Source organism: Tupaia chinensis, unplaced genomic scaffold, assembly GCF_000334495.1.
Source record: "Tupaia chinensis unplaced genomic scaffold, TupChi_1.0 Scaffold145717_1, whole genome shotgun sequence".
NCBI classification, from domain to species: domain Eukaryota; kingdom Metazoa; phylum Chordata; class Mammalia; order Scandentia; family Tupaiidae; genus Tupaia; species Tupaia belangeri.
In genome coordinates, this window is record NW_006205575.1 from 1,078,721 (window position 1) to 1,104,580 (window position 25,860).

The 25,860-nt window shown below is 38.0% G+C and overlaps 1 protein-coding gene across 3 annotated transcripts in view; it reads left to right on the forward strand.

The window, feature by feature from the left end:
• TNPO1 (transportin 1) overlaps nucleotides 1–25,860 on the forward strand; it is a 104,816-nt gene that overhangs the window by 46,378 nt on the left and 32,578 nt on the right. For all 3 annotated transcript variants that reach the window (XM_006168347.3, XM_006168348.3, XM_014584138.2), the window contains exons 5-11: nucleotides 3,471–3,577; nucleotides 5,352–5,485; nucleotides 11,559–11,640; nucleotides 16,342–16,464; nucleotides 19,031–19,149; nucleotides 24,774–24,834; nucleotides 25,649–25,817. In XM_006168347.3, coding sequence (XP_006168409.1) covers nucleotides 3,471–3,577; nucleotides 5,352–5,485; nucleotides 11,559–11,640; nucleotides 16,342–16,464; nucleotides 19,031–19,149; nucleotides 24,774–24,834; nucleotides 25,649–25,817 — 795 coding nt within the window. The remainder of the gene's footprint in view (nucleotides 1–3,470; nucleotides 3,578–5,351; nucleotides 5,486–11,558; nucleotides 11,641–16,341; nucleotides 16,465–19,030; nucleotides 19,150–24,773; nucleotides 24,835–25,648; nucleotides 25,818–25,860) is intronic.

Sequence of the window (25,860 nt, forward strand, 5' to 3'; positions counted from 1 at the left end):
TATATATGGAGTCACATTTTAATGACTATATAGTAATTCATTGGATGAATGTAAGGTTGTTTCTCTTATTAGAGACTGTATGGACCCAGGACCAGCAGATGACTTAGTGGTTAGGTCACTGAACTCCCATATGGGTGACCACAGTTCGAGTTCCAGATTCAGAGGCTTGAAACTCATGCTGGGTATATATGTGTGTGTGCCCAAAATCCCTAGAGGAGAGTGAAGAAGGGATTGTGATATGACCATTCCCCCAAGGGGGTGATTTCTCTCTCTCTCTCTCTCTCTCTCCCTCTCTCTCTCACACTCTCACTTTCTCTCTCTCTCTCCAGCGAGCTCACACATCCTATAGCAAAAAAATTTCCCTTAAAAAAACAATATATGTATGGACTGGGGCTAGCCTGTAGCCTGATAGTTAAGGAAGCTGGATCCTACATGAACCTCCACAGTTTGAGTCCTGGCTCAGGCAGCTTGAGAAACATGCTGGGTGCTTGTACGTGTGCGCCCAAAATCATGACAGGATGGAGGAGAAGGGATTAAGTGTGACCACACCCCACTGGGGAGTACTTTGTCCCTGTGTCTCTCTGACTCCCTTCTCTTTTCGCCTCTTCTCTCTCATGAGCATTTAAAATACTGAGTCATCATAAAGTGATGACCCATTTTTTTGCATAAAAAAAATGTTATAACTTTTGGATGACCCTATGGTATACATACATGATTTGTAATTTTACTATTTTAGTTAATATCCTTTGACATATGTTTGTGTACTTGAGGGAGAGATTCTTAGGATTCCTTTGTAGAAAAAACATGGGGTAAAAGTCTGTTGTTCAGTCACTTAGCATTTTAATAGGTGATTCAAAGCATACTGATTTTCATTTTTTCTGTTGGCAGTAAACACTAGGGATTATCTTTGACTTTTCACCTTTTGCAACTATGCTAAGTATTAGAATATTTTTTGGGAGTAGATGAGATTATGGGGCAAGATAAGTTTGGAATTTGTCCATCTGCCAATATTCTTTAATGCTTGCCTACTAGAAGTAATGAATATTAGTTGTCAATACCAAATTATAGACTTTTTTAATGTTATTAATTATTGACACACTTGATTTCTTGTAGACAGATTCAAATCTTTCTTTTTGCCTCACTTTCATATTTTAGAAGAATAATAGGCAAGAGGGATTACATCATGCTCTTTTGAGAGTTTATTTATATCTTATTAATTCTTAGCCCTTTTGCAAAGATGACGTGAAGAATTAAATCTTAAAAATACTGTCGGGGCCAGCAGGTGCTGTGATAATTAAGGTGCTGGATTCTCATATGGCTGACTATAGTTCTATTCCCAGACCGAGATGCTTGAAAAATCACACACAAAAAAATAAATAGATAAATAAATACTTTTAAAAAATATATTGTGAATACATTGATCATCTTTTTTTTTTTCTTTTTTTTTTTTTTTTTGAGAGTAAATATTTGCCAACAGCTTTAGTCTCAATAGCTATTTTTCTCCTTACCATTGGGAACAGCTTTCTCAAAACTAGAGGTGGAAAATTCAAACTGAACTCTTAAATGCACAAACAATAGAATTTGCTGTTCCGTAATAATCATTGCTTATTTACTAGATGCCAGTTTTGCAGAATTTTCAGAATAACCCTATGAGTCCTGAGTACTTTCATTTCTGTAGATTAATTAGTAGTTGCAGGTTTTTTTGTTTTTGTTTTGTTTTGTTTTTGAGAGATTTTTGCTATAGGGCATGTGCGCTTGCCAGAAAGACAGAGAGGAACAGAAAGCGAGAAATCCCCCATCCCCCCCCCGGGGGTGTGGTGGCCACACTGCAATCCCTTCTCCATTCTCCTCTCAGGATCTTGGGCGTGCACACACACGCGCCCAGTGTGAGTTTAAGCCATTGGGTCTGGGACTCAAGCCGCAGTCGACTACATGAGAGTCCAGCAACATAGCCATTATGCTTACTGCTGCTCCCGATTAATTAATATTTTACTGCGTAGACTACGTATAATTTGCCTTATGTCAGAATTTATACTCTTGGTTCAGAAAGATCCAGTTGCCAGGCATATTATATACATTAAATTGATATCAGGTTATCAGGAAAGTCATGACCTGTTGCTCTGTTTTTCTGTGTAAAAATGTGTCACAACTTTCCCAACAACCCAGCAATACATTTACTAAGGTGAGAAAATGTCAACACAAAACTTTGTATTATCAATTTTTCTGTTAACACAAAGCTTTTGTGCTACATTTTTTTGTGTATATGCATAATTCATTGACTAACACAACACACCTGAAATAACGTAGTGAGAAACTACATGATCAGCATGCACCACTGATCAAGGTCATCTTTTGGGCAACTCATCTTTTTTTTTTTTTGGAGAAGTTTTTGCTATAGGGCACGTGCACTCGCCAGACAGACAGAGACAGAAAGTGAGAAATCACCCCCCGGGGGGATGGCCACGCCACAATCCGTTCTCCTCTGTTCTCCTCTCGGGATCTTGGGCACGCACGCACCCGGTGTGAGTTTTAAGCCACCGGGTCCGGGACGCGAACCGCTGTTGACTATGTGGGAGTCCAGCGACATAGCCATTATGCTATCTGCTGGTCCCACAACTCATCCTTAATTCACTAAGTGGGAACTCTTATAAGGGATGGGTAGCCATGAATGAATTTTGGAAATAGAGCAAACATGTGGGAGTGTCCTCAAGTGATGCTCATTTTACTGTCTTGGTCCTTGGCTGTGATTCCAAGCTATATTAGGGAGTCATTCTTAGCTTCTTAATGCATCTTTTATTATTTGAACCTAATAGTCTCATAAATTTGTCACCCAGTGATAAGCTTCTAACTTTTTTTACATCTTCTTTCTGCTCCTTTGTCATTTTTACAAAATTGGAGTTAATGTTAATTAGCGGAATCAGTTTTGATATTGTTGAAAAGCAAGTTGCAGTGTTTTGTACGGATGCTTGGTAAATAATTAAAATTTAACAAGGATGATGTGTTAGGGAACAAGATTAGAAACACTAGTTTAAGCTGTGGCTTTTCCACAGCTATGTTATGGTGCTTATGAATATCATTGACAAATGTTATTTTTTATAGGGTTTGAAAATCTCAGGCTGATTGGGGACATTTAAAAGTATGTGCAGGACCTGTCAGTGGCATGGTGCTTAAGGTGGCTAGATCTCACATAGCTGACTGTACAGTTTGAATCTTGGGCTGGTGGTTTGAAAACGTGCTGGGTGTATGCACATGTGTACCCAGATCTCAAGAAGAGAAAGAAGGGGAAGGAATCATGGTATGACAATTCCCACTGAGGGGTGCTTTGTCTCTCCCCAAGCACAAGCACCCTATAGCAAAAATAAAAAGCGGGTCTGTATACACTCATATACACATGGTACTCATAGTTGTTCACATGACACTACCTAGTACAGTGCAGTTGAACTGCCTAAAGGTATGTGTTTTCTTTCAAGGTATTTTGATTACAACCATAGCCTCCAAGGGAGAATTGCAGAATTGGCCTGACCTCTTACCAAAACTGTGTAGCTTGTTGGATTCTGAAGATTACAACACCTGTGAAGTAAGGACCTTTGCTTTATTTATGATTTTTGTTTTGGAAGTTTGTTTGTTTTGTTTTGTAATACTTTGTATTAACCTTTGAGGAAAATATTTTGTCTGAAACATAAAATTTCAAAACTTAGATGCCTAACGTTACCTTTGTGCTTTACATTTGTGACCATTTACTTTACTGTTTTCTACAGACTGTTCAATTATAAAATTTCTTTCCTAAAGAGAATATCTTATTTTTCTATCTAAAATTAGATGAATGTATATAAGTAGTAACCAGAGCTGCCCTCAAGCTTATCGAGTCATATGATTAATTTTCTTAAAGATAGACTGAAATTTACTAAATCCCAAACCATGAATATTCTTTTAGCTTCTAAAAGTTCTGTGTTTCTTGTGTCAGTTTGTTAGAAAAGGATGTACTTTTCTGTTTTTCTATGCAAAAATGTGTCATGACTTTCCCGATGACTCAATAGTATGTTTCTAAGATGTCTAACTTTGTCTAGTTTTAACCACACATAAACTCTGATTTCTTGTTTTTGTTTGTTTGTTTGTTTTGCCACTGATGAAATCCACAGCCATTTCATACAGAGACCAAAAAGAATCGGTAGATTTCTTATCATTTCTGATAGGAATTACAGATCCCTCGCCTCAGCCAGCCTGAATCATGGGCACTTCTGCACATGCCCTGTGTGTGCAGGGAGGCTCAGGACCTTCCCGTGTGTGTCCATTTGCATTACTGCTACACCACCTTCTAGCCCTTCATTTTACTGACTTTGGGCTTTGGACAGCGTGGATGGGGGTTGAAGTTTTTTTATAGTTTAATGTATTTCGGTAGCAAACTTAAAGGAACGACACAGAAGACATGTATTAAAAAGCATCTAGGGACCAGCAGTTGGCGTAATGGCTGTGTCACTGGATTCCCATATAGCCGATCATGGTTCAAGTCCTGGGCCCAGTGGCTTAAACTCATACCAGGCGCATGTGTGTGCATGTTCAAGATCCCAAGAGAAGAATGGAGGAGAAGGGATTGCAGTGTGGCCATACCCCCTGGGGGGTGATTTCTCGCTTTCTGTCTATTTCTCCCTGCCTTTATGGCGAGTGCATGCATTCTGTAGCAAAAACCTCTCCAAAAAAAAGAAAAAGGCATCTAAATAGGGACCAGCAGATGGCATAATAGTTACATCGCTGGATTTCCACGTCCTCCATTGCGGTTCCAGTCCCAGACCTGGTGACTTAAAAATTCAGGCTGGGCACATGTGCATGCATGCCCAAGATCCTGAGAGGAGAATGAAGGAGAAGGGATTGCCTTGTGACCATCCCCCAGGGGGATGATTTCTCACTTTCTGTCTCTGGTGAGCACATGCACCTTATAGCGAAAATCTTTCTTAAAAAAAATTTATACATAGTGAGTGGATGGAATCTACTGTATGATAAAAATGCTATAAACACAATGTAGTTAGCATCAATAAGAAATGTACTTGTTTTTAAATAATCTAAATCCTGGTCTCATCCAGAGCATTTCCATAGTTTCTTTTATAATTGTTAAAAGGTTGAACTGCTGGAACTTTGGCTTGTATTTAATGCTTTACATACTTGTCTGTATGCTAAAAATTCGCACGCAGATGAAAATAGAAAAACGATCAGTAACTGACTTTTGCCCCCTAATTATCTACTTGCAATCTTATACTGAGGTACCTTTTGACCCTGCAAGGGTAAAAAAAAAAACCTAGAACCAATTGACTTTGTTTTTAGTGAATTCTAACAATTTAAATATATGTCCTTTACAGGGAGCATTTGGTGCCCTTCAGAAGATATGTGAAGATTCTGCTGAGATTTTAGATAGCGATGTTTTAGATCGTCCTCTCAACATCATGATTCCCAAATTTTTACAGTTCTTCAAGCATAGTAGTCCAAAAATAAGGTATTTATGTAACTAGTATTAATTTATAAACTCAAGTATAAACCTGACCTCTGCTTTATTTTTCATTACTTAATAGTTTTGTGATTAGCAAGAGATATAGAATATCCCACAGAGTTGAACGTAACATAATTGAAATTTACTGTTATAATAACATATCCTTGAAATGTTGACTTTCCAATGAAATTCTTATTAAATTATATAGTTCTCTATTTTTTACATAAGTACATTCATAATGTTAATAGTTGTGCTTCTTATCTGTTCCTTTGTTTATGGGCACATGTGCCCATAAAGACTTGTTGCTTTTTTTGTTGTAATATTGCCAAATTAAAATAATTTCATTTGTGGTCATGTAATAACAATTCCTCCAATATAATATTTACATATCTTTGTCCATTGGAGGTGAACAGGATTGTCTGACAAGATTATTAACTGAGTTCTTTGACTTTCTAGACATACAGGGTTGTCTTCACACATTTTCAGACCCAGTACATGCCTGTTCTTTCGTCCTATGATTAGGAAACTGATTGAATTCTTATGAAAAAATGTTACCATTAACATATTAAGTAAAAAAATTTTAACTTTTAATTTAAGGGTTTTATATCTAATTATGAAAAAATTTCAAGAATGATGATAACAGGATTTTTTAGTATACCCTGAAATCACAAAGTAGACCTAATTTGTTGATCCTAAAGTTGGTATATATTTTGTTCACCTCTATGTTCCTAGTTCATAGCGCAATTCTTGGCATAGAGTTCTTGAAATGTTATCTTTAGAATATTAAACTAGCCTTTGATTACCTTTATTATCATTAGTTGTCCTAAGCTATTATGTCTTTGTTTTGGTGTTGAATTATATGAGACAGCTTGAACAAATATCCCCTAAGTTGGGGACAGGTCGAATTACATACTTTTCTGTTCTTTGCCTTTTGTTTCTGTGGAGGTCATTGATTTTTCTTCTGATTGTCAGTTACTTTGATGTTGTTTCCAGTTGTCATTGCTTTATGATTTTATGTGGAATAATCAGCCATCATAGTACTATTTAAAGTAAAAATTACACAGTTGCTAGAGGTAATTATTCAAGGGTCTAACTATAAGAGTGTTAGTGCATAAACTGTAATTAGTTGAGATTCCCTTAGGGCTTACTTCAAGATTTTAAACTGTGTTCCAAACGACTACGGTTCCATCAGTGTGACGGGGATAATCAGGGATCATCTCACTTTCGCTTGTGTTCTCTATTTAGTTCTTATTCTTTTACCTTGCCTTAGGTTCAGTTACTTTTCATCTTAAATAATACTTTCTTGTGTTGTGCTTAAATTGAAAACTTGATACATCGTTGTTGAAGTGTCACATATATAGTATATTTTCTTTCTCTTCTTTTTTTTCATTTGTTTTCAGTTGCCACAGGACTCATGCACTCCTAGGAGATAGATAGGGAGAAAATACCCCCCAGTGGGGCATCAGCATGCTGCAATCCTGTCTCCTCCATTTCCCCATCCTTTTGGGATTTGGGGCATATACACACACATGTGCTTGGTGTGTTTTTCAAGCCACCAGGGCCAGAAAGCCCACCATGACTGGTGGTGTGACTCTAACTCCTTCAGTCAGTAGGCTGATTGACCAGCCAACTGATACATTTTCAAACTAAAATGTTATTCTTCTTGGCATAGTTAACTAGAAATTTATCAGCTTCCTGGGAACTCCATTTTAACTGAGGTGATCAAAGTGTGGTGGTGATTTATTAACTGAGTTCTTTGACTTTCTAGACATTCAGGGTCCTCTCCCCACATTTTCAGACCCAGTACATGCCTGTTCTTTTGTCCTATGATTAGGAAACTGATTGAATTCTTATGAAAATCTCCTCATGGGGGAACCAGCAGTTAGCGTAATGGCTATGTCGCTGGACTCCCACGTAGTCGACCGCAGTTCTTGTCCCGGACCCGGTGGCTTAAAACTCACGCTGGGCGCGTGTGCGCCCAAGATCCCGAGAGGAGAATGGAGGAGAAGGGATTGCGGCATGACCATGCTCCCTAGGGGGTGATTTCTCGCTTTCTGTCTCTGTCTCTCTCTGTCTGTCTGGCAAGCGCACGCGCCCTATAGCAAAAATCTCTCAAAAAAAAAATCTCCTCATTAAAATATTAAGTAGGGAACCAGCAGTTAGTGTAATGGCTATGTCGCTGGACTCCCACATAGTCGACCGCGGTTCACGTCCCGGACTCAGTGGCTTAAAACTCACGCCGGGCGCGTGTGCGTGCATGCCCAAGATCCTGAGAGGAGAATGGAGGAGAAGGGATTGCGGCATGACCATCCCCCCAGGGGGTGATTTCTCACTTTCTGTCTCTATGTCTTTGTCTGGCGAGCACACGCGCCCTATAGCGAAAATCTCTCAAAAAAAAAAATATTAAGTAAAAAAATTAACTTTTAGTCTCATAATTTTTTACTTATTTTTGTCTTCTAGGAAATTTACTTGTTACCATATGTTTTCAGCAATTTAAAAAAAGGCAGAAAAAAATCACTAGTAATTAATGCATCATTGCTAGATAGTAAATATTAATAAATATTCTTTCACCCCTTTTTTGTTGTTTTTTATTGCCAGAAGGCAGTGCTCTAACCAGAGAGAGGGGAAGGGAGGGTGAGAGAAGAAACACCCCCCCCCCCCAGCCGGCATTTCTTTTCCCCACAGCGCGAGAAAAACAACCCCCCCCCCCCCAGTCGGCATTTACTTTCCCCAAAAGGCCTTTGGCCTTTGTGTAGCTTCCGGGTTTTTGTTCCTGTGAATAATCTAAGAAAGGAATTGCTGAGACCCAGGTTATGTGAATGGTTACTTAACAGAAATAATGTATTGAACTGTTTTCCAAAGAGGCTATACCAACTTACACTCCCTATGACAAGATTAAAAAATTCTGTGGATATACATGTTCAGCATTTAATATTGTCATATATTTTAAATGTTCCCAATCAAATAGATATAAAATGGTATGTCATGTTTCATTATGGTTTTAATAGTATACTCATCGTTAATGATAGCCATCTTGTATGTTTATCAGCTGTATTAATTGCCCTTTTCTGTTCTTGTCTTTTGTCCTTTTTCTGTTGTACTACACTGATTAGCAGGAATTCTCAACCTTGATTAGTCATCTGTACAGAAAATGACTTTTCTCTTTTTTGTCTTTACTAAGTGTTTTAAAATGTTAGAGCTTTTTCACATTTTAAGACCTTAATAAATCAGGCATCCATGTGTGCAATTTAAGCTAGTAATTACATTCTGTCTTTTCCATTTGGGTAACAGTTTTTTCCTAGCACATTTTTTTTATTATTGGAAAAAAGTCCCTTTTACTCATTGACTTAAAATGCCACCTCTATGTCATATACACATTTACATATGTGTTTGGATCTCTTAATAGGCCCTCTTGTATTCCATTGCCATTTTATGACAGTAACTTTAAATCAAGTTTTCATTTTATTTATTTGTGAGAGAGGAGGTAGGGTGACATATAGGTATGTATGATAGCCTTCCACCTGTGATCCTCGTGTCCCATTGGCTCAGCTAACTAGGACTACAGGCACATAGCACTACATCTGACCTGCTGAGGATGGTCTAGGAGCCAAATCTAGGCCTCCCATATGGCCCTCGCCTCTTGTAATGACACTCATCTATTAACACCACTGAGACTAGGCCTTTAAATCAAAATGTAATCCATGTCACTAAATTGCAGTTATTTAAAATAAAGTTTATGAGAGTGAAATGAATTGCTACACAGCAATAAAACTGTTTGGCAAATTAAACAATAAGAATTTAAGCCATGTGAGGATAAAATTTGTATTTTTTTAAGGTGTACTCAAATACCACAACTGGGAAGAAATTTTTATGCTGCTATTCCTATTTATAATAAGGTGACTTTATATTCTGTCCCAAGATGTAATGAAAATAATAAACTCTGCAGTTCTGTAACACAAATTTATGAGAGAGAAGGTAGGGGGACATATAGGTAGAATTTTTTAAATAACCATCAATAACTTTATTTGAAGAGTTTTTTCTAACAAAAAGTATATGTTGGAGAGAGACTAAAAATCAGTATTTGGCCTGAAATAGATAGCCACTCCAGGATGAAAGATTTTTCTTTAACAGAGTACACTGAGCTTACTAAATATTTCAGATACTTCAGATATTCTAAAATACTGTAGTGTGTAGCGAAGAAAGCTTATAAAAAAAGCTTATTGAAAAGAGGTCTAGGGAGAAAATGCCAGATATTTAAGTATGTGGATAAATACTTTTATTCTTACAAGAATAGTTTCTGTCTTTGTCTTTGCGTATTCATCAAATAGTTTATGTTTTACAGTAATTTCGTATGTATAGATAATTATAAGGTTCCAGGTATTCTGTCATCTGTATTTCTAGGATAGATCTGATTTATTTTATTGGGAAATAATATTTAGAGCAGCATATAACCTAGGTAGTAGGGGAGTTCTTTTCTCTTATAAACTCTATAATTCAAGTATTATGGGAAACCTTGCTGAAATTTACATTGGAGATCAGTTTTAGAGAAATAGGCTTTTCTCCCTTTTTTCGGAGAGATTTTTGCTATAGGGCGCATGCGCTCACCAGAAAGAGAGAGAGAACAAGAAATCATCCCCCGGGGGAATGGCCACATCGCAATCCTTTCTCTTCCATTCTCTCAGGATCTTGGGCATGCACACACATGCACCCGGCGTGAGTTTAAGCCACCAGGTCCAAGACTCGAACCTCGGTCAACTACATGGGAGTCCCGAGAAATAGGTTTTTTTTGTAATACCGATTGCTGGGGTTTTGTGTTTCTCTTTTCCTTTGAATGTGGCAGGGAGAGACAGATAGTATTTTTGACACACTCACCTTTATAGTCCTATTCTCCAGCCTCCCAATTAGCTAGGATTACAGACACACTAAGCATCTGGCCCATTTAGATGGGTTTGGGAACTCAACCCAGGGCTACCATGCGACCCGTCTTGAACAGCACTGTCCTACTGGTTGTGCCACCACAGCTAGGCCTGACTGCTTGTTTTTAGTGAAGTTTTGTACTTTTGCCTTTAGGACTTTTTTTTTTTTTGAGAGAGATTTTCACTGTAGGGCGCGTGCACTCGCCAGACAGACAGAGACATACAGACAGAAAGCGAGAAATCGCCCCCCAGGAGGGATGGCCACGCCGCAATCCCTTCTCCTCCATTCTCTTCTCGGGATCTTGGGCACGCACGCACACGTGCCCGACATGAGTTTTAAGCCACCGGGTCCGGGACACGAACCACGGTCGACTACGTGGGAGTCCAGCGACATAGCCATTACGCTAACTGCTGGTTCCCTAGGACCTTTTCAAGTAGTTCTAGCATCACAGAGCATTGTGCTGCTACTCTACCAGTGCTGCTAGAGTGAATTAAGGGTGTAATTTTAAAATACCAATAAGAATCTCTCTGGGATTGAACTTGTTATGCCAGAACACAGATTATTGCTCACTTTTAGATTTAAAAGGAATGTTTGGGACCAGCAGTTAGAGTAATGACTATGTCGCTGGACTCCCATGTAATCGACTGTGGTTCGAGTCCCGGACCCGGTGACTTAAACTCATGCCGGGCGCATGTGCGTGTGTGTCCAAGATCCCGAGAGGAGAATGGAGAAGGGATTGCGGCATGGCCACCCCCCCTGGGGGGTGATTTCTCGCTTTCTGTCTCTCTGTCACTCTGTCTTTCTGGCGAGTGCATGCGCCCAATAGCAAAAATTAAAACCTCTAAAAAAAAAAAAAGGAATGGTTGCTATGTTTTTAAATCTGTAGATATAAAAAATAAATCATGCCCCTTACCCAACCTCCTGCTCTCTAGAGATTTTCATTATTAAAAATTTGAACATGTCCTTACAGACGTTTTTTACTTAATACATTCCAGTTCTGCTTGGTTGATAGAGATCTGACTGTTTCTTTTTAGTGGGCATGTAAGTGGATGCACCATACACCATAACATTTTACTAGAGGAAAGTTTTAAGTTCTTTACAGCCTTCTGTAAATAGAAAAAGCTACAACGAGCATCTATTAAATTCTGAACTTTGTTTCTAGGTCTCACGCTGTTGCATGTGTCAATCAATTTATTATCAGTAGGACTCAAGCTCTGATGTTGCACATTGATTCTTTTATTGAGGTAAGAGTTCTCTTCCAACGTCCTTGTGTTTAATTGATTTCCAATTTTAATATAAACTGTATTCAGGCAATTCTTTTACTATTAAAATTAGATACAGTATAGACTATAATTTTTGTTTAACTGAAAATAAAGCATTTTTTCTGTTACTAATTTTTCTACCAAGTGGTTATGGTATAAATGTGTATGGTTTAATATCTTGTCTATCTTAAAATTTTCTTTAATGTACTATTCAAATGGCATCTGGAAATTCTGTCTCAGTTTATCTGCAGTACTTGAAATGTAAAATATTGTAGTCTGTATTCCCCTTTTGATAGGCAACATTTTAAATACTGTACATAAGCTGAAATTAAATTTTCATACGCAATTGTTGAAGTCACAAAAAGTTGTTGACTTCACATTAAAGAATCTGAAGGCTACAGTCTAAAAGGACAGCATTTCTAATTTTCTATTATCATTAGAGGCACAAGCGGAAAAACTGACTCTTAAATCTCAGCAAGCATCGTTAAAAGACACTTTGGCCTTTATGATAAAAGCAGAAAGAGGGCAAGAGCATAATATTCTGGCCATGAGCTATAAACGATATAGTTCCCTTTAAAAACCTCTACAGCTCAGTGACATTAAGGTTCCTTTAGCACTTTAACTTTCATTTTCATCAAAGCAAATTTTAAAAAATATTTTATTCCTTTCCAGCTGTTTTTAAAAATCCTTTAAGGGTCAGATTGCTGATAATATTTACTGTTGGAAAATTATAAGAAAGAAGAAACAAATTATGTTTGTTTTTCTTTTTTTCTCTTATTACTTAAATTGACCAACTTCTTCCTGAGCACCTTCTACTAATACACTAAGAATAGTGGTCTGTGTGGATCTTTGTGTTAGTTATAAGTTAAACTATTCTTCTTAGGGCCAGCAGATCTTCGTAGTTAAAGCAGTGGACTCACATGTAGCCAACCAAGGTTCAAGTCCTGAACCTAGTGGCTTGAAAAATCACAACAGACGTGTGTGTGTGTGCATGCCCAAAATCCCTGGAGGAGAATGGACAAGAAGGGATTGTGGTATGGCCGTGCCCTTGAGCTGGGGAGGGGGACAAGTGATCTCTCACTTTCCCTCAACTCTCTCTGGCAAGCACACATGCCCTATGGCAAAAACCTAAAAAAAAATCACCTGTATGTCTTAAGTGAGTTTCACTTAGTACTTACTGTGAATCAGGCACTATATTCAGTGCTAGAGAAGCATGCATTAATTTTTATGCCTGTGAAGAATTTTCTATCTAGTTTGGTCTAGAGGTTATGTATAGTGTACTGGTTAATATTAGAGATCTGGAGTTAGACTGATTGGGCTTAGATCCCAGTTTCTTAGCGTAAGAGCTCTGTAACCTTGGGCACTTTATTTAGCTTATTTAACTGATGTTTTCTATTCCATTATTTATAAAATGGGGCTAATAATTGACCTACCTTGCTGAATTGTCATAAAGCTAGCTACTGTCAGTAGGTTGAAATGGTGCCTGCCGCAGAGTAAATATTTCACATTAGCTGTTACTTTCATGTTCACTGTTAGTAGTAGTTTCTGTCGTAATTATGGTAAAATTTCCTCTTAGTATTTTTCTTACACAGCTTAATAAAGGGAACAGTGATAGACATACTAGCATCTTATAAGGAAATACAATTTAGAATAAAGCAAGTTGAATCCTCTCAAAAATTCCACAGGGCGGGAACCAGCAGTTAGCGTAATGGCTATGTCGCTGGACTCCCACGTAGTCGACCGCGGTTCGTGTCCTGGACCCGGTGGCTTAAAACTCACGCTGGGCGTGTGTGCGTGCGTGCCCAAGATCCCGAGAGGAGAATGGAGGAGAAGGGATTGCGGCGTGACCATCCCCCCTGGGGGGTGATTTCTCGCTTTCTGTCTCTATGTCTCTCTCTGTCTGTCTGGCGAGCGCACGTGCCCTACAGTGAAAATCTCTCCAAAAAAAAAAAAATTCCACAGGGCTAGACTCAGCAAGTGGAGCAAGAACATTTCTCAGCATTCTAAAATATGCATTACAGTAGTCTCCCTTCATCTACATTTTTACTTTGTTTCGGCCAACCAGAATCTCAAAATAATAGATGAAAAATTCCATAATAAAACAACCCACAAGTTTTAAATTGCACACCATTCTGAGTAGCATGGTGAAATCTCAAGGCATCCAGCTCTATCTTGCTTGCAACATGAATCATCCCTTTGTCCAGTGTGTTCATACTGTATTCACTATCTACTCATTAATCATTCAGCTGTCTCAGTATGTTGTATTGTGTGCTTATGTCCAAATTACCTTATTTTACTTAATAATGACCCCAAGGCACAAGAGTAATGATGCTGGCAATTTGAATATGCCCCCAAAAAATCCATAAAGGGTTCTCTTTAGGTAAAAGAGTGACCTCCTCGATGGGGCCAACAGGTGGTATGATGATTAAAGCACTGCACTCTCACATGGCCGTCCATGATTCCAGTCCCAGTGCCTGGCAGCTTGCTTTTTTTTTCTCTCTTTCATGAGCACATGACCCCTGTAGCAAACTAAAAAATAATTATGATACATAAAATAAAAATTTTTAAGTTGACCGTAGTCTTTCTTGATAGGGTTTGGTACTGTCCAGGGTTTCAGGCTTTCATGGAGAGGTCTTAGAATTCCCCACCCCCTCAATAAGGGGAACTACTGTACTGTCAAAATGTCATATTGACATTTCTTGGCTGCTCTATTATTGTGCATCCTTCAAAGCTGTAAATTTCTGCTGGTCCCACTAGCAGTGTTTTCATTAGTAGCTGATAATGATGTTTGCTAAGTCTGACAGAATAGTGACAAAAAGTATACTGGTTGCCAATAGGTGGCTATACACATACCTTGTCAAAGCTAGGTGTGTTTAGTTTATTCTATGACATTAGTAACAAAGTTACAAGTGCAAGATGATAACATTGGACATCCTTTTTCCCTAATCTGGCTGCTGTTCTCTGGAATAAATGAATAAAATTTTCGAATAAAATTCAATGATGGGTGCATATCAAGCAGAAAAGCAATGCCCACTGATAAAACAGTGTTCTTCTCTGACCATGTAAAATACGTTTGATTAAGAAAGGAACCATAGTTTTAAAAAGTGTCAAAAAGGGAGGCTTGGAGAAATCAAGTTTTAAAAATGCTACAACAGGCTTTCCGGCAGTGATGCCCTCCCCACGAGACCATGCCTTTCGCAAAGGACCTCCTTCATCCCTCTGCAGAAGAGAAGAAGAAACACAAGAAGCACCTGGTGCAGAGCCCAGATTCCTGCTTCATGGATGTGAAGTGCCCAGAATGCTGTGTAATCACCACAGTCTTTACATGCACAAACACTAGTTTTGTACGTTTGTTGCTCCGCTGTCCTCTGCCATCCTACAGCAGGAAAAGCGAGGCTAACAGAGGGATGTTCTTTCAGGAGGAAGCAGCAGTAAAAGCATCCTTATTCAAGATGAGTGGGAAACCATCCCAATACACACATTTTGGATTTTAAAAAGTTTTCAACAGTACTCATACGTTCAGATTTTCTTTTTTTTTTTCATTCATTTATTCATTTTATTTTTTTTAATTTGACCAGAGAGATACACAGAGAGAAAGAAGGAAAGTGAGAAAGCAAGCCACCAGGTCCAGGACTCAAACCGTGGTCAGCCATGTGGGAGTGTCTAGCGCCTTAACCACCATGCCACCTGCTGATCCTATACATTCAGATTTTTAATTGAACTTAATTGTAGTTCAGGTTTTTGGGGTTTTTTTGTTTGTTTGTTTTAAGAAATTTCTGTGATTTCTTGGAAAAAGACAATGGCACACATTGGGGTTTTTTTAAACGATGTTTTTACTGTTTTCGGCATACACATGAGTATGTGCACACGTGTATTTAAAGTAAGTGACATGAGGAAGATTTTGTTGGTTTTTCCTTACATTTTCACTTGTAAGCTCTTCTTCCACTGAAAGCTTATTGGTTTAGTGAAATGAGAGGATTTAAGATTACATAAAAGCCAAATTAACCCCCCAACACTGGTTAGCGAGTTTTTTAATACTTCTTTTAATTTCCATTTTCTTATCTGTAAAACTGAATAATAACATCTTAGAGTTGCAAAAATGAAATAGCCTTGTCCATTCAGACCATCTTTTTTATCTGTACAAAAACTTTTAAGGAATAGCAAAAATTTATTACTACTTTTCCTATTATTTCAGTAGTTGACTTGGTGACTAGTAGCAGTTTACATGCTTAGAAATGTTAGAAAATCATTTTGTGTTTCCCAACTACTGATGATTTTATAGAATTTGTACCTATTAATCACCTTAAGAATTGGGTTAGTGGAATTTTGTTGTCCGACAGTAATTTTGAGGAGTAAATAAATGTTGTAACAAATATCTCTACTTCAGAATGAGCTGAGTACTCCTGTGTCCTAATGACATCATTTTATTTTATTAACTAATAATTACCTCAAAACATAATTGATTGTATTCTATCAGAAAGAATAGCTTTTTAGATAATCTTTAAGTTACCATTCCACATTTAATTGTCTGTATAATCTAATATTTTAGACCAGTTAATTCAGTTATTTTTTTGTAGGGTTTCTTTAAATGCCACCAACCTGTATTTTGTTCCTTGTTGTGTATCAACCTTTCCAAGATACTGGAATTTTTTAATTAGAAAAAAATTGTTTCTTGTGCAATAGAATCTTTTTGCATTGGCTGGTGATGAAGAACCAGAGGTACGGAAAAATGTATGCCGGGCACTTGTGATGTTGCTTGAAGTTCGAATGGACCGCCTGCTTCCTCACATGCATAATATAGTCGAGGTAACACAGCTGCAGACAAAACTTAATAGCTTTTTACTCATCTTTCCCCCAGGAAAAATATTAGGCACAAAATGTATAATGTGAAAGCAGTTTTTTAACATATACAACACATTTAGTGGAAGAGGGCTATAAAAACTAATTATGATTGTCTCAAAATTAAATTTATCTTTGTGCGATTTTTTTTTTTTCTTTCATGAGATTTGAGGTGTTACAGGAGAATTATTTAAAAGAGGTAACTTTTAATTTGGGTAACTCGGAAATAATTTACATTATTTGTTTTACCAAGTGATCAATAAAAGTTTGGTAGATTGATTCAATCACGGTGGTATACAGATAATTTCATTTGAGAGGCTGGAAGCCCCATGGAAAGCCTGTATTAAGTTCTCAGGCCAACGCGAACATACTTGGATACAGTTGCCCGGGTGTGTGATCCTAGCTAATGAAAGGCTGGGGCCAAGAGACCCTGTCAAGAATCTTTATCCCTCTCCTCCTTGCATACTCCTCATCCCCTTTCTCTTTTCCTTTCTCCTTCTTCCCTTCCCTCTCTCCTTTTCTCTTTGTTTCTCTCTCCCTTTCCCTCTTCTGCCCTTTTCCTTCCTCTCATAAAAAGATGAAGGAAACTTTGGGAGAGTAAGTGGCATATTCTTGTGTCGTGAAAGTTCAGAATTAAAGTTTAGAATTTGCTTTTTCTGATTTATATTCATGGTGGGCTACATAATAAGATAAAATTATTATTAGAACAAAATTGTTTATGCAGTAGTACTGCTAGAGTCAGACTATACCATCTGTTAGATATTGCTGAATATAGTTGTACAGGAATATTGTGAAGCTCTGCAAGTGTTTTAAGTAGTATATTATCTAGAACCTCCTTTTTATTTTCAGAGTTTCATGTCTTGTGGAGAAGGAGGTTCTGTTTTAAAGGGTAGAGTCTGAGATCTATTAGAAGAAAGAAGCGTTCATGGTGTGTAGCAATTTCTGTCCTAAAACATTAGGAAAAGTATTTGTAGACAGAAAAGTGTATAGAGCAGCTAAGATGGGGACAAATAATGTTTTCTCTGATGAGTCTGTTCTCTTTGAAGAGTGAGGTGGTATTAGTCAAAAGTTTAAGTGGGTGAATTTGGAGTTAAAAGGTAAGAATTTTATCTGTTGCTAGGTTGTAGCTGGAGAACCTAATTTGTAAAGTTACAGTTTTTTCTTCAGAAATACTCAGTAGCATGCTCTGGCCCCATATCACAGTGGTTAAGCTCTGTGCATAGGAGCTGCACCCCACATACCAGCTGTGAGTTGAATCCTGGCCCAGTGGCTTTAAAAACATGCCAGGCACCCATATGTATGTGCCCAAAATCCTGGTGGGATGAGAAAATGGAGGAAAGACATTATAGTGTGACCATATCCCATTAGTTGGTGCTTTCTTTTTTTCCCTCTCTTTCTGGCAAGTACATGTGCCCTCTAACACTGAAAACTAATAAATTAACTACTATGATGTGAAAAGTACCACTTTAGATATGTCAGAGTTCTTATAGTTACAAGAGACCACTTGAGTAGTTGTAAAAAGATCATTCATTTTAAAGATATATTAGAATTCTTTGGGTTTCAAAGAAGGCATTATATTTTATTATGATCATCCTTCTGTACCTACAGAGGAGATTGTTTCCAGGACTCCCCCAATACAAAATAATGTAGATGCTCAAGTCTCTTATATAAATGGCATAGTATTTGCACAGACCATACACACCTATAAGTTTTAAATTCTCTGTATTATATATCTTTCCATCATATATAAGTGAAAAGGAAAATGTATAGACTTCTCTCTTTAAGGAAGCTGCCTCTTCTCCCATGTCATAACAACTGGTGTGGCCTCACTGTATTCACAGTTGAATCCATGGATGCAAAACGTGCAGAGAGGTTGTGTAACATTCATATCCTAAAAATCTCAGTGAGTCTATAAAATAAAGAAACAGATAAATAATACATGTTTTGCATAGTTCATTGGGTAACATCCTAAAGCAGCAGTTCTTAAATGTAGTTGTGTTTTAGGATCCTGTAGTGTTAAAGGATGATTTTGGATTGACAGAATTGAGAGGTGGCAGGTGAAGCATTGTTTCTGGGTGTGTCTTTGAGAGTGCAGTGGTTCTTAAATTTATCTGCCTTTAAAAATCACCCAGGAAATGTTTTTAAAGCGTCAGAAGCCCAGGGACTATCAGGTGGTGTAATGGTTAGGGCGGCTAGATTCCCATTTGGCCAGCCACCTTTCGAGTGCCAAACTAAGTGGCTTGAAAATCATGCCTGGTACATGTGCATGAGTGCCCAAAATCTTTAGAGGAGAATGGAGGGAAAGGATTGCCATCCCCATCCCCAGGGGGCTGATTCCTCACTTTCCCTCTCTCTCTTCTCTCTGGGGAGCACACATACCGGCAAAACCTTAAAAAAATAAAAGAAATAAAATTAAAAAGCCCAGGTTGAGATCATGATAAAGTACAAGGCCATAGCAGAGGCCAGATGTAGGATTGAACTTATATTAATGGTATGATTTACATGGTTAATATTAAAGATCTTTTGTTTACAGTACATGCTACAGAGGACCCAAGATCAAGATGAAAATGTGGCTTTAGAAGCCTGTGAATTTTGGCTCACTTTGGCTGAACAGCCAATATGCAAAGATGTACTCATAAGGCATCTTCCTAAGTAAGTGTGCTGCTGCTGCTGCTGCTTTGTTCTGAAATGTCACTGCTTAACAGCAACTCCTTGTTTTTATATTTTTTTAAAAAACACTTCTGCCATCAGGGAATGAAGCTTGAAAGAAGACAGACTTAATTTTTCTATTGGTATAAGAGATTTTTCAAGAAGCAATTATCTTTTAAAAATTACATGGGAATGTTTTATTCTAAATCATAATTTTGGATGACTCATGGCACAACTTTTTTAATTTATTTTTCTTTTCCAATAATCTTTGGATCATGGATTCTGTGACAGAGTTTTGTTTTTTTCCCCAAAACTGATTTTTTGCCAGCTGTGATGTCTATGAAATATTTAGGTTACCTGTCATTGAGCCTGTTTTTAACCCAGTGAATACTGTTAAATCAGTTACTTTTAGAAGTTAATACTTACCGTTTTCTGAGAATAAAGCAATATGTATTCATAGAAGAAAGTTAAATTTCAGAAAACTTTTAATTCTGGATTTTCACCACCGTGAATAATCACTGTTAAGTGTTTTCAGTGTGTCATCTTTTAATGTTTTTCTTCTTTGTAAGTACCATTTACCAAATACCATGTATTCAGGGTGTTTTGGGAAGAATTAGATTTGCTAATATATTTAACACACTTACATGGCATCTCACTTAAAACTGCTGATTAGGAATTTGATTATACGGGGCCAGCTTGTGGCATGGTGGTTCCCACGTGGCCGGCCATGATTCAAGCCCTGGCCTGTGAGCCTGAAAATTATGCCAGGTACATGTTCATGCGTGCCCAAAATCCCAAGAGGAGTATGAAGGAGAAGGGATTGTAGCATGCCATCCCCCCAGGGGTGATTTCTCATTTTCTCTCTCTCTGACAAGCATGCATGCCCTATGGCAGAAACCTAAAAAGAAAAAAGAAAGAATTTGATTATGTTATTTTATGGTTCGTGCTTTTCTGTCAGTGTATGTTATATGTTTTCCTCTGTGTCGTTAGTCTTTAAAATTAAAGTGATTACTTACCTACTCCCTTGTGATGTACACATCACATATATAAATCTGATTTTTATATGTGTGTATATAAATATATATACTTGTATACATGTATGTGTGTACACACCACTGTTCTCTGGTATTGAATATTTATGTTAGTTGACTTTATTCTTAATACAAATCTTAATGGCTTTTTTTTTTAATTCATAAATGGTTGTTTATGGTAAAATTTCTTGGAGTGATCTTTACCAAGGTTAGACTACATGAGCATTGTAAAGGTTTTCTATAAACATTCTAAACTATTCTCTAGGAAATTTATACCAATTCATATACCACCAGCAATATCCGTTCTATAATGCAGTTTTTGCCAGCCGTTAATTATAGCTTCCCTAATCTTCCCTAATCTGGATAAACGAAAAACAGACTGATTTTTAAGATGTCTCAGTATTAGTGGAATTACATGTTTTCCAGATGTTTGTAATACTTGGATGTTCTCATTTTTATATAGGTAATTCAGTGCTATGATATCCAGTAACTTCTTTACCAAGAAAACAGCAATTCTACCTATGTTTTCTAATCGGTCTAGAGTTTATTTGGGAACAAAGTACATTATGATGTGCTAAATGTTTTGTTTTAATTTATTTTTAGGAAATCCATGAACTAATTCTTTTCTCCCTAATTTGAGATGCCACTCTTATGGTATCTTTGGATCTTGCTATATAAGGACGTATAATTCTAGGGATCAGCAGATAGCATAATGACTATGTCGCTGGACTCCCACGTAGTCTACTGCAGTTCTAGTCCCGGACCCGGTGGCTTAAACAACCGGGGCGCATGTGCGTGCATGCCCAAGATCTTGAGAGGAGAATGGAGGAGAAGGGATTGCGGCATGGCCATCCCCCCTGAGGGGTGATTTCTCACTTTCTGTCTGTCTGGCTAGCGCATGCGCCCTATAGCAAAAACCTCTCCAAAAAAGAAAAAAAAAAAAGGACATACAATTCTAAAAGTCAGAAACAGATTATTAATTTTTATAAAAACTACAGGTTCTGTTGGTGAAATCTTAAGTTATAACATCAGCATATGATTTTTTTAGCATATGATATTGATAATATGCAGTTATCCTAAGTATTCAGCTTTGTCATTTCACTAATATTGAAAATCACTAAAACAGTCAAGAATTTAATAGCAAGCTAAACAATAATCATCTTTCATTTTGCTTTTCTAATTAAACAATTTAAACCAACCATAAGTGGGTTTGATTTTTGTCTTTCTTGCCACTGTCTGAGAGCCATTTTTATATATAAACAAAGTTAAAGAGGCCGGCAGGTGGCGTGGTAAAGGGCACTGGACTCCCACATGGCCAACTGTGGATTGAGTCCAGGACCTGGCGGATTGCTTGCTCCCTCGCGCTCGCTCTCTCTCTCTCTCTCTCTTCCTCTCTGGTCAAATTAAAATAAATAAATGGATAAAGTTAAATAAAATAATTCTTTCAAAATAAAAACGAAGTTACAATGATTTTTCAGCAAATGCATTGGGAGGGTAGAGTGTCTACCAGCATCAATCTGATGTTGAGATAAAAAGCATGATAACATAATTTATCTTTCATAGCATTGCTAAGCAGACTCTTGGGATGAGAAAAAAGTATATGCTTAAGAATTAAAACTTGAGGGAACCAGCAGTTAGCATAATGGCTATGTCGCTGGACTCCCACGTAGTTGACCGCGGTTCGTGTCCCGGACCCGGTGGCTTAAAACTCAAGCCGGGCGCGTGTGCGTGCGCGCCCAAGATCCCGAGAGGAGAATGGAGGAGAAGGGATTGCGGCGTGACCATCCCCCCTGGGGGGTGATTTCTCGCTTTCTGTCTCTATGTCTCTCTCTGTCTGTCTGGCAAGCACACGCGCCCTACAGTGAAAATCTCTCAAAAAAAAAAAAAGAATTAAAACTTGGGAGCTCTCCAGTGCCATGGTGATTAACGTGGTTGGATCCTATTGGCTATGCTTTTCAAGTCCTAGACCCAGCGGCTTGAAAAATATGCCACATGTATATGGATGCATGCCTAAACTCCTGAGGGAAGAATGAAAGCGAAGGAATTGTAGCGTGACCATTTCCACTTGGGGAGTGCTTTCTCACTTTTTCTGTATCTCTCGCCGACAAGCACTCGTGTCATGTGCCCAATGCGAACTAAAAAATTGGGCCAGCCTGTGCAGTCTGGTGGTTAAGGGAGCTAGATCCCATATGGCCAACCATGGGATTTAAGTCCCAAAGCCAGTGACTTGAAAAACATGCTAAATGTGTGTATGTGTGTGCCCAAAATCCCAAAGGGTGGGAGAAATGGAGAAGAGATTGAAACATGACCATTGCGTTTCGGGTAACTGCTTTCTCCTATAACCCACTCTCTCTGGCGAGTACACATGCCATCTGGCAAATCAAAATAAAAAACTGATTAAGAATTAAAAATTTGGGGACCAGAAGGTGACATGAGTTAAGGCACTGGATCCCACATGGCCAATTTAGCAGTTTGAATCCCAGAGCCAGCAGCCTGGAAAACAGACCAAGCACATATTCTGGGTGCTCTGGGTATGTGTGTGTGTATGCATTGCCCAAAATGCCCAGAGGAGAATGGAGGAGAAGGGACTGTGTATGACCACCACCAACAACCCCTGGGAGGGTGATTTCTCTCTTTTCTTTCTTTCTGTGTCTCTCCAGCAAGTGCATGTGCCCTCTGGCAAAAAAAAAAAAAAAAAAAACTTAAACAAAAAAAAAAGTTGTATATGAGATCTCTTATTAATAAGAATTCACTTAGCACTAACATTATAATAAGGATGACATTAGATTTTTTGTATTTGGGGGGACCAGCAGTTAGCATAATGGCTATGTTGCTGGATTCGCACGTAGTCGACCGTGGTTCGAGTCCCAGACCCAGTGGCTTAAACTCACGCCGGGCGTGTGTGCATGCATGCCCAAGATCCCGAGAGGAGAATGGAGGAGAAGGGATTGTGGCATGGCCATCCCCCCCTGGGGGGTGATTGATTTCTCACTTTCTATCTCTGTGTCTCTCTGTTTGGCAAGCGCATGCACCCTATAGCAAAAACCTCCAAAAAGAAAATTTTTTTTTGCATTTTGTTATTATATGGATTATTCTTAATAAAAACCCAATACCACATATTTAAGTATTCAGTCAACATTTGTTATTGGTATTAATATCTTTCTGTGATGTATTAAAAACTTGGGGTTTTTTGGGGCTTGTTTTTTTGTTTGTTTGTTTTGTTTTGTTTTGTTGGCTTTTTTGGAGATGTTTTTGCTATAGGGCATGTGCACTTGCCAGAAAGACAGAGGCAGAATGCGAGAAATCACCCCCTAGGGGGGATGGCGACATCGCAATCCTTCTCCTCCATTCTCCTCTCAGGATCTTGGGCACGCACGCACACACACCCACACACACCCAGCATGAGTTTAATCCACCGAGTCTGGGACTCGAACCGCGATCGACTATATGGGAGTCCAGCAACACAGCCATTACGCCAGCTGCTGGTCCCAAAAAACTTGTTTTTAATGGCTATATAAGGCATTAAGTGAAGTTTTTAGACCTGTTTAAAAGTAATGATCTGCCTTGCAATATTGGAGTTGGTCAGATAAAGGTAGCTCTCATATCTCATTTTCCAACCTCATCCTTATTTGCCCAGCTTTACTAGTCGCTTATTTCCTGCATGGCAAGGCGCTTGACCTCTTTGTGTTCTTCCAATCTCAGAATCTCCTTTTTATTCTGACAGAAATCAACACCACATGTAATCCATGTTGACTAAGCTTCCAGCCATCCTCCATGATTCTCCCTGCTCTGGGTTAATTGAAATATTTTCTGTCTTTAACCAGGCCGTTGCATACTTTTGGGGAAGAGTTAATTGCCAAGGATATTGTTAGCTGTAGAAATCCATAGTCATCATCTTTAAGGGGTCCCATCACACTATCTACCAGCCCTTTTTCCAGACCAGCTTTTTATCTTTACCAGAGCAACTTATTTCAAACCTTTATCAGTTTTTGACGTTTTCATTCACTTTGAGCACTTCTGCTTTATAGAGAAAGTATTTATCTTGTCTCAAAATATGGTAAATTTTTACATGAGTTATCTTCCTAATTTTTCTACTTAAGGTCTGCATGGCATATTTTTTTCTTTAGGTTGATATTTTTTCTCTAAACTTGTTTCTTTTTTTCCATATTTGAAATAGTCAAAAAATAGAGGGCTCACTATCTTCACTTCCTTAGTCCACCTTTTGTTAATGCTTGCATATTTTCTGAAATTAACAACAAAAATCATCAACAATTTTAGATGTTATTGATGTAGATAAACCTAGTTTTCCTGCCCAGTGGGTGTAGCTTACAAATTAAAGTTATGTGTAATAATATAAACCTTATGAAATTATGCTAGCCATAATGTTTAATTACTATTAGTCTTCCTATTTTCAAATTTAGTATTACTGAGCATAAAAATTTGGCTGGCCCAAATTTCTTAAACCTGTCTAGGAAATTTTAAATCCCACTGCTTCATTTTCCCTATCAGGAATCCTTAGTGTACGTAAGGTTATTAATTATTTTATTGAGATCTTTAGAACTTTGTTTCATGAATCTTTGTTTCATTTCTTCATAGGTTGATTCCTGTGTTAGTGAATGGTATGAAGTACTCAGATATAGATATTATCCTTCTTAAGGTAAGGAAACTGTTTTGTGATGAACAGGAAAGACTTTTTATATTGATCTAGTAAATCTGCAAATTTGTCCAATAGAACATTTGCTTAAACTAGACCCTGTGGGGCTAGCCTGTGGCCTGGTAGTTAAGGTGGCTGACTCCCACATGGCTGACTACACAGTTTGAGTCCTAGACTTGGCAGGTTGAAAAATATTTTGTACTTGTGCGTGTGTGTGTGCGCGTGCGCCTAGTGTCCTAACAGGAGGGAGAAATGGAGGAGGGTTGTCTCATGATACACCCCTTTGGGGGGCTGCCTTCTCACTCTCTTTCCTTGGTGAGTGTCCTTTCCTTGTGCCATCTGGCAAAATAAAATAGACACTATGTAAATAGGCTTCCTAATATAATAGGCTACCAGAAGTCAATGGTAGAAGCATACATGATGGATTTAGGTGGTAATAAATTCTAGCTTAATAAGAACTAGATGGTGACATGTATAGTTATTCATTTCCTCCTTGATTTATGGAGTTTATTCAAATGTATTACTTATTAAATATGCTAATGTGGGTTTTATTGCGATTCTCATGGTAGGTTGTACCAGATGATGGGAGGCACTATAGTGTGGCTGAAAAGACCTGATAACTTAACAGTTGTTAATATCAATCTGTTCTCCCTTGCTCAAAGAAGTACTTTCTGCACAGGAGAGTGATTCTAAATCAGGAAATAAGTTTCAGAAACCTGAACATGACTTTGTCACAGGTTATTCTGATTCTTTTACCTATTACTATTGTCATGTAAATAAATGTCACTAGAAATTTCTCTTTTTTAACAAATAACAGGGTGATGTTGAAGAAGATGAAACAATTCCTGATAGTGAACAGGATATAAGGCCACGTTTTCATCGGTCAAGGACAGTGGCTCAGCAGCATGATGAAGATGGGATTGAAGAAGAAGATGATGATGATGATGAAATTGATGATGACGATACAATTTCTGACTGGAATCTAAGTACGTCTGGGAGGGAAAGACACAGTTGTATGCTTTGATGATA